At 46.0% G+C, this 8,509-nt stretch overlaps 1 protein-coding gene across 1 annotated transcript; it reads left to right on the top strand.

Moving 5' to 3' along the window:
* Positions 1 to 521: 521 nt before the first annotated feature.
* Positions 522 to 8,245, top strand: Pa2g4 (proliferation-associated 2G4). The gene is made up of 13 exons (XM_055601005.1): positions 522 to 771; positions 2,820 to 2,948; positions 3,202 to 3,307; positions 3,394 to 3,463; positions 3,608 to 3,700; positions 5,695 to 5,758; positions 5,961 to 6,039; positions 6,447 to 6,525; positions 6,606 to 6,739; positions 7,296 to 7,390; positions 7,492 to 7,619; positions 7,744 to 7,797; positions 7,915 to 8,245. The coding sequence occupies exons 1-13, from the start codon at positions 684 to 686 to the stop codon at positions 7,978 to 7,980; spliced, it is 1,185 nt and encodes a 394-aa protein (XP_055456980.1). The 5' UTR covers positions 522 to 683; the 3' UTR covers positions 7,981 to 8,245.
* Positions 8,246 to 8,509: the final 264 nt, after the last annotated feature.

Genomic DNA, 8,509 nt, shown 5'->3' with positions numbered 1-8,509 from the left:
AGCACCTCTTCCACCTCCGCTCAGCCCCTCCCTTTCTCCCGGCACAATAGCGTTGGACCAGCTAGGCCGGTCGCGCCTGCCGAGTCTGGAATACCGGGCTAAGCGCGTAGGGTACCCTCCCTCGGTGCACACCCCGTGACGCTAGGCCCCTGGCCCCGCCCTGCTCCACCCTGCCCAGCGGCCTCCGAACCCTTCTCTCCTGTAGCTCCGCCCCGCCTCGTTTAGCCTGCCCCCCTCTGTTATGAGCTCAGGCACCGCGCTCTTGTGAATGAGAGATTTTTCCCGGAGAGTCCACGCTTTCCCTCAAGCACGCCAACGGCTCCGCCTTCCCGCCGGAGCCAGACCCTTCCCAGCGTGCCCGGCGATTCCAGCGTGCGCGGACTTGGGAGGGCCAGGCCCTAGGGCCTGGCGGAGGGGCGCGAGGAGCACGCTGGGAATTGTAGTTCCCAAGCCCAGGAGGGCGGCTGAAGACTGGCCGCCAGCCGGACTCATTGTCCCAGTGTGCCGTGCGTCTCAGCCCGCGCTCTCGCAGCTCCACGCTCTGTCCGCCCGCCCTCCCGCTCCCTTGCTTGCTCGCGCTTTCCTTGCGGATCGAAGAGACTGGCTACAGCTTGTGGCTAGGGAGGCAGACGGAGGCCGCAGCTCAGGGAAAGTGAAGCTGCAGTAGTAGTAGTAGTAGGAAGATGTCGGGCGAAGACGAGCAGCAGGAGCAGACTATCGCCGAGGACCTGGTCGTGACCAAGTATAAGATGGGGGGCGACATCGCCAACCGTGAGTGCGGCCTCGGGGGTCTTGGAATCGAGGCTGAGAGGGAGAGGTTTGGGGCTGTCTCCGGAGGGCTGGAGCGGCTGGGTCTTGCGGAGTGAGCCACCGAGGGGCGCGTGCCGACGGCCAGGGGCAACGTGGTGGGGAGATCTGGTGTCGTCCCGGGGACTGAGCAGCCATGCCTGGGCTGGAGAGTGGAGGTGCGGGCCGGCGACCGCGAGGAGCGCAGAGAGGGGCCCAGACGTGCTCCGACCCTAGGCGGTTGGTAAGGAGGCAAGGCGCGTCGTCTTCTGCCCATCACCGTTCGGTCTGTCCGGATTTTCCAATGACTGGCAGCTGTGAGGCTACCTCGAAAAGGAAGCGCCCAGCTGTTGGCGACCGAAGCGCCCCTCTGGCAGTCACCGCTCTTAACCTGCAGGAGTCGAGCCAACACGTGTTGCCAGGTCCTGTGTGGATCGCTGGCTCCCCACTTCCTCTCCTACCGGGCTTCCCCACCACGTGCTTTGCTAAAGTCTTTACTTCAGGTCTTCCTGGTGGTGGCCCCTTCTCCCCTCGGCCTATCTCGAGGGACCGTTGGAGGACACGTCTGGCGCTTCTAACACAACTCTTAAGGATACCTGCCTTTTCTGGATGACTGCTGCCCGTCTGTGAACAAGGCCTTTAATACTTGTCCTTAGAGCGCTGACAGCCCTTTGAGGTTCTGCTTAGACAGCTGGGCAATCCTGACGATAATACTGGAAAGGGGCGGCGAGGAACACAGATTTTAGGATTATTATAAGCATTTCTTATACGAGCCTTGTTTTTTTTTTTCTTAATAGTTGTCTCAGATAACTTTGTTTTCTCTTTGTTCCAATTCATCTTTTCTGTGTTTCTCCCCTCTCTCTCTTCCTCGTTCTCCCTCGCTCCCCCTCTCCTCAGACAGGCTTTCTGTGTAGTCCTGGTACTCCCTTTGTAGACCAGGCCGGTCTCAGAGATCCGCCCACCTCTGCTTCCCGGAGTGTTGGGATTAAAGGCTTGTGCCACCATGCTCTTATCTTTCCGTTTTTAAAAGCCACTTAAGGAGATGAAAACTGTCTTGACAAAATACTTGGAAGCAGTTATTTAGGATGTCTTTGGTTAGACCTGAGTTTTTCTGCATTCCAAAGAATAAAAACCAAAACACATACACAAAAATAAAACCTAGAATTCCCATGAATCATAAAGAGAATATATACAAAATAATAATCTTATTTGGGGTCTTGTTTTATTATTTGATATTATTGGCTTGAGTCAGACAATCTCTATCCCTACGAGTCAGCTTTAGTTAATTGTGACTTCAGATAATAGCTTTGAAACTGGTCACATGTTTCTTTGATCTACTAAAAGTAAGCCTTGAGCCCCCTATTCAGACTTCAGTTTATTTCCCCTGGGCTTATAAACTTGTATATGGGGAAATGCATCTATGAAAATTGTGATTGTTTCCACCTAGTTACAGTGCCTGGGGAGGAAAGAACATTAACAGTGCTTTAACTTTGACTTAGCAATTATCTGAGCCTTCCTGTTGTCCCTGACACCTATAAATTTATTCTGCTCTTTGTGTATACGGGTTTCTTAGGGCAGAGTTCTCTAATGTGTATGTTTGGTAGCATCTAAAGATTTAGAACATGCAAAGCCTTTATATATTCAGGTGTCAAGTAATTTTAAGGAGAGGAGTGGGTGCTAATTTTTTATTTTAGGAAAGGAAGGTGGAAAGTAAAGTTGGGTGTGGTGGTACACGCCTTTAGTGCCAGCACTTGAGGGGAGGCAGGCAGGTCTTTTAAGTTCCTAGCCGGCCTGGTCTAAATAGTGACTTCTAGAACAGCCAGGGCTATGTTTCAAACAAAACAAAACAAAAAAGTAGACATTAAAGGTGGATAGAATATTGATAGAATATTCCAGGACACAGGACTTGTTTCTTTCCTCTTTGCTTAAGACAACAGCATTAGGGAACATTAGGGACTGAATTCAACTTCAGTCTAATTAGATGATGCGCACGCACACCGTGTGGGACTGATGTAATGGGATTCTGTCCCCAGGGGTACTTCGATCTTTGGTGGCAGCTTCCAGCTCAGGTGTGTCGGTACTGAGCCTGTGTGAGAAAGGTGATGCCATGATTATGGAAGAGACAGGAAAAATTTTCAAGAAAGAAAAGGAAATGAAGAAAGGTAAGAAGCAGGCAAATTCCCTCCCATTTGACCCCAGCCACAGAGTCCTTTTTCCCCCATTGAAATAACATAACTTCCACCCTATCTCTGGTTAAGATATTTGGAAGTCTAGAGTAGTGACTGGGATGGGTGCAGTTAATTTTTTTCCCAGTCTAAACTGAGTAAGCTTATGCAAGTCCCTAAAATAAAGCCCCTCAATGTTTTAAGGGCGAAGGTGTGATCGAGGCAGTAAGGTCGGTGATTCTTTTTACAGGTATTGCTTTTCCCACCAGCATTTCGGTAAATAACTGTGTGTGTCACTTCTCCCCTTTGAAGAGTGACCAGGACTATATACTCAAGGAAGGTGACTTGGTAAAAATGTAAGGTTAAGCCGTTCTAGAGTCTTTGTCATTTTCCTACATTTTATACCTGTGTCAGTTCCTAATGCAGTATTCTTGCCTTTCAGTGACCTGGGGGTCCATGTGGATGGCTTCATTGCTAATGTGGCTCACACTTTTGTAATTGGTGTCACTCAGGTAGGTAGCATGCTTTTGAACTGTCTTTGTTCAGTCTTGGTAAGGGGGTATACTGCCATTTGTGTTTTTAATCTTCGTTCTGTAGGACCACAAAATACACACATTAGTGAACTTTCCAGAATGACACAGATTCATTCTTCACAGGGGACCCAGGTGACCGGGCGGAAAGCAGATGTTATTAAGGCCGCTCACCTCTGTGCCGAAGCTGCCTTACGACTAGTCAAACCTGGAAACCAGGTAAGGAGCTTCCTTCTGGTTTCAAAGCTTGGTGGAAGCAAAGATGAATCAGGCATCTATAAACAGTAATTAACTGAGCACCTACCACAGTCCATGTAAAGTATAGGGGATGTAATTTCTTCCTATGGAATCTATAAAGGAAGGCCATTTTTAGATTTTGTATGTGCATTTTAACTCCCAAACTAGGCACATAACTAACCCTGAAACACAAATATTTAGCTGGGTAGTGGTAACACCTTTAATCCCAGCATTTAGCAAAGGCAGGCAGATAATCTGATTTCAAGGCTAGCCTGGTCTACAAAGTGAGACCCTGTCTCAAAAATCCAATCAGTTGATCAGTAAATAAAATAATTTGTATGAAAAGGATAGAAAAGAGAAAATAGTGCTGATAAATTCATGCCACAGAGACCAAAATTAAATGTTAGATTGTCAGTGAACATTATCTCTGAATTTAGCTTTCCAGAGAACCACTCAGAACTTAAGACACTCTTCCCTGTGTGCTCTTGTGCCTCTCACCTATATTTCATCCTCCTGATTGCTTGCTTACATAATTTTGCTTAAAATTCTGCCTGTATTTCCTTATGATGACATTGACTTCAGAGTTGTTTTCAAGCCCTTTGAATAGTTCCTAAGGCTCCCCCTCCCTGGTTTTTCAAGACAGGATTTCTCTGTATCCTTGGTTGTCCTGGAACTCACTCTAGACCAGGCTGGCCTTGAACTCAGAGATCCGCCTGTCTTGTGCTAGGATTAAAGCCCAGCCTGTAGTAAATTTTTAAATTAGTTGTTACTACTGTTTTCATACATTTTGTTATTTATATTGGCTATTTGCATAATGGTTTGTCTATAGCTATGGAATCAGATGCAGTCTACAAATGTAACTTTTTAAAAGTCATCTTTCCCCCCCTGGTGTTCCTGATTTCTTCTCCCCCCAACCCCCATCACAGGTGTGTGCCCCACCACACCTGGTCAAAAGTAGTCTTGAGCTCAAATGTCCTCGTTTCTGTAAAACAGGAAAAGTGAAACTGAACTGTGGCCCTTGTCAGAGGGACCAGTAGCTTGAATGAAGAGGAAGAATAGGGTCAGCAAGATGTCTCAGTGGGTAAAGACCCTTCCATGAAGCCTGCTGACCTCTTTGATGTCCTAGGATCTGCCTGATAGAAAGTAAACTGACTACTGGAAGTTCTATGTATTTAGTAATAATAAGTGTACCTACACATAAGCTGGGTGTGCTGGCTCACACCTGTAATCCCAGCACCCAGGTCCACAAGGGGAGCCCAGGACAGCCAGGATTGCACAGAGAAACCCTGTCTGGGAAAAAAAAAAATGTGCACACACATAGGCTAAATAAATGTATGTTTTCTTTTGCTTATTTTGAAATAGATTTTGTACTGTATATACCAGGCTGTCCTCTGTCTACGCAGTTCTGGGAGTAAAGGCCATACTGTGCCCACCACAGGATTTTTTTTTTTTTTAAGTTAAAAATAAGCTTGTTATTGTTTTGTTTGTTTGCTCCCCATCAGGTAGAATGCCAAAGAACCAACCCTAGACTTGACATTGGAAAATATGCCAAGGTTTCTCCACAAAATACTTGCTTTCCCTTGGACAAATCAGTTAACCTTTTTTGAGTCTGCTTGTCTTCTGGGTTGGGGTATAGATCTGCTCTGTTGTTTAAGAGATGTTGCATATTTGGACCATCATTATAAAAGCAATTGTAAAGCAATTGGGGGGTGTCATTGAGACTGGATTTCTCTGTGTATAGCCTTGGTTATCCTGCAACTCACTCTGCAGACTAAGCTAGCCTTGAACTCTGAGTGCTGGAATTAAAGGCATGTACCACCTCCATCTGACTGCATTTAAAATGCAAGTTTTAGTTTGTGGGAATGATATGATTATGAGTGAAAAACAGTGAATAAGAATCATTGGCACTTGATGGGGGGATATTAGACTAAGTTAGAAGGAACAGATAATCTCACCTTTCATTTGCTCTCTTCTAGAACACACAAGTGACAGAAGCCTGGAACAAAGTTGCTCACTCATTTAATTGCACACCAATAGAAGGTGAGACCTCAGATACCTGGGTTAAAGGTCTGACAGTGAATAGTGTGGCAGAGCATCCAATCTGGCTCTACCTTTGCCTGAGGCAGAAACCTCATACCCTGTTCCCACTGCAAAATTGCACTGTCAAACTACATATGAGAATGGGTTTGGAAGCCCTTAGGGAGTTCTATAGCTGGTACCATGGGCTTTATCCTGTCCACAGGTATGCTGTCACACCAGTTGAAGCAGCATGTGATTGATGGAGAGAAGACCATTATCCAGAATCCTACAGACCAGCAGAAGTAAGTGTCAACCCCATTCTTTGCCTTTTACCATTCTGTATTAGCTGTCGGGTTTTATTCATCCATGCTTTGGTCATGGTTACCTTCTCCAAACTATCATGTTTTTGTTTTAAGGATTTTAATTATGTATGTGTGTTTGTCTACACATGTGAGTGCAGGTACTCTTAGAAACCAGAGGTATCAGTATTTCTGGAGCTAGGTAGTAGTGGGCCCACCTGGCTTGGGAACCAAACTCAGGTCCTTATGTGCTCTTAACTACTGGACCATCTTTTTTGGGGTGGAAGTGGGGAGCTCACTCTAGTCCTGACTGACCTAGAACTTACAGTAATTAATGCTTCTTCCTGATGCTGAGATCAAAGGCTGGCACTCCTATGTCTGGCTTAGGGTTGTTTCTCTATTCCCTTCAGGAAGGATCATGAAAAGGCAGAGTTTGAGGTACATGAAGTTTATGCTGTGGATGTCCTGGTCAGCTCAGGAGAAGGCAAGGTAATAAAACCAGATTTAGCAGAAGGGATGACTTGAAGGAGTGTTCACCGGATCAATTGGACCTGACTTAACTCTCTTAGGCCAAAGATGCAGGACAGAGAACCACCATTTACAAACGAGACCCCTCTAAACAGTATGGCCTGAAAATGAAAACTTCACGTGCCTTTTTCAGCGAGGTGGAGAGGCGTTTTGATGCCATGCCCTTTACTTTAAGGTACTACATATAGCAAGAACAGGACTGGGAACCAGTCTGACTAAGTTTGTACACCTAGGAACATTTTCTCTTCCCTTGGCTTTCCCTCCCTCTCTCCTGCCCAGACTTGTAGCTCCTGCCTGAATGCACGTCCTCTGCCCTGCTCATCTCCTTGTTGAATATAATATAGAACAACCCTAAACATAATTTTTGCACGAGGATAGAAGTGATCTAGAAATATGCATGACTTGAGTATGTGGCACATGCTTGTAGTGCCAGCATTCTGGAGGTGAGGCCAGAAGATCAAGAGTTTTAAATCAGCTTAAGCTACATTGAGCAAAAACTTGTCTTAAACAACAGGGCCATTTGCTGTGCAGCTGTAGACCAAGAACTGTGTTAAGGCTGCCAATGACTGAAGTTCAGCTCCTGAAACACATGTAACAAAGCTGTCCCCTGGCCTTCACTACCATGCCCTGCACCCAGCCACCTTCATACATGTAATAAAACATTAATGAAGATAAGTGGTAATGCCTGATAGGTTGTTAAGGAGACTTGAATGCTGTCTTTCTCTTCCCAGAGCATTTGAAGATGAGAAGAAGGCTCGAATGGGTGTGGTAGAGTGTGCCAAACATGAGTTACTACAACCATTTAATGTTCTCTATGAGAAGGAGGGTAAGTCCTAAGAGGGTTTGCTTTTAGAGCCCCCAGTATTACACCTACCTCTGCAACTTCAGGGGAAAAAAGTACAATGTGAACTTTTTATTTTCGCATAGGTGAATTTGTTGCCCAGTTTAAATTTACAGTTCTCCTTATGCCCAATGGCCCCATGCGGATAACCAGTGGTCCGTTTGAGCCTGACCTCTACAAGTCTGAGATGGAAGTCCAGGATGCCGAATTAAAGGTTAGTGTTGAATGAAATGAACAGGGGCCATTGACCCTGTGAAAGTCCTGAAGAGAATTTCCAAAGTGAGTCCCATGTTTACCCCACATTCCTCAGGCTTTACCTTCTTCCTTCTGTTTTCCAGGCTCTTCTCCAAAGTTCTGCAAGTCGAAAAACCCAGAAAAAAAAGAAAAAGAAGGTATGCGATCTTGATGGTGGGGTCTGAGCTCACTCCCTTCTGTTCTGACTCAGCATCAAGATACTTTTTGGGGGTTAGTGGCAAAGGAATTGGTTTTTTGTTTTTATTTGAATTTAGGCCTCCAAGACTGCAGAGAATGCCACCAGTGGAGAAACATTAGAAGAGAATGAAGCTGGGGACTGAGGTGGGTCCCTATCCCCAGCTTGTCATTCCTGCCTCCCTTCCCACGGCACCCCAGGCTCTGTGAAGTGCAGTTCGTCTTCTCCACCCAAGACCACCAGCAGAGCAGGGTCTTCTGCCCTCATCCCTGTTTCCCCACCCACCCATCCACTCCTTCCAACAAAAAACCAGCACCAACTGACTCTGGTGTTGGGAGGCCAGGCTTCCCAGCCACTGAAGACTACTTTCAGTAGAAAAAGAAATTGAATAATAAAATCAGGAGTCAAAATCCATCGTCGTCAAGCCCCTCTTTCTAGCCTTTTCTACTCTGCTTGGTTAAGGTTTGTGGCCACTACAACAGAACAGGAAGGAGGCTAAATTAGCCACTACAACTAAAAAAAAAAAAATCACCTGAAATTTTTTACATCACTGATGTCATTTTATTCTTTTGGAGGCTTCTTTTTCCCACTGTCATCAAGTATTTAGTCTGCCCTCAATGAGGACTGGTTGTATTTTTTTTATTCACTTAATGGCAGATTCCTTGTCATCTAGA

The sequence above is a fragment of the Psammomys obesus genome, unplaced genomic scaffold (assembly GCF_907164565.1).
Source record: "Psammomys obesus unplaced genomic scaffold, mPsaObe1.curated_primary_1811, whole genome shotgun sequence".
Taxonomy (NCBI): Eukaryota; Metazoa; Chordata; class Mammalia; order Rodentia; family Muridae; genus Psammomys; species Psammomys obesus.
The sequence above is the reverse complement of the archived record's forward strand: the minus strand, read 5'-3'. Positions and strand labels throughout refer to the sequence as shown.

Excerpts from the sequence above, each read along its gene's own strand:
- Pa2g4 (XM_055601005.1), top strand. The coding sequence starts at position 684 with ATGTCGGGCGAAGACGAGCAGCAGGAGCAGACTATCGCCGAGGACCTG. Across the intron at positions 5,759-5,960 it reads TAATTGCACACCAATAGAAG|GTATGCTGTCACACCAGTTG; the intron begins GTGAGACCTCAG and ends TCCTGTCCACAG. Across the intron at positions 7,620-7,743 it reads TCCAGGATGCCGAATTAAAG|GCTCTTCTCCAAAGTTCTGC; the intron begins GTTAGTGTTGAA and ends TCTGTTTTCCAG.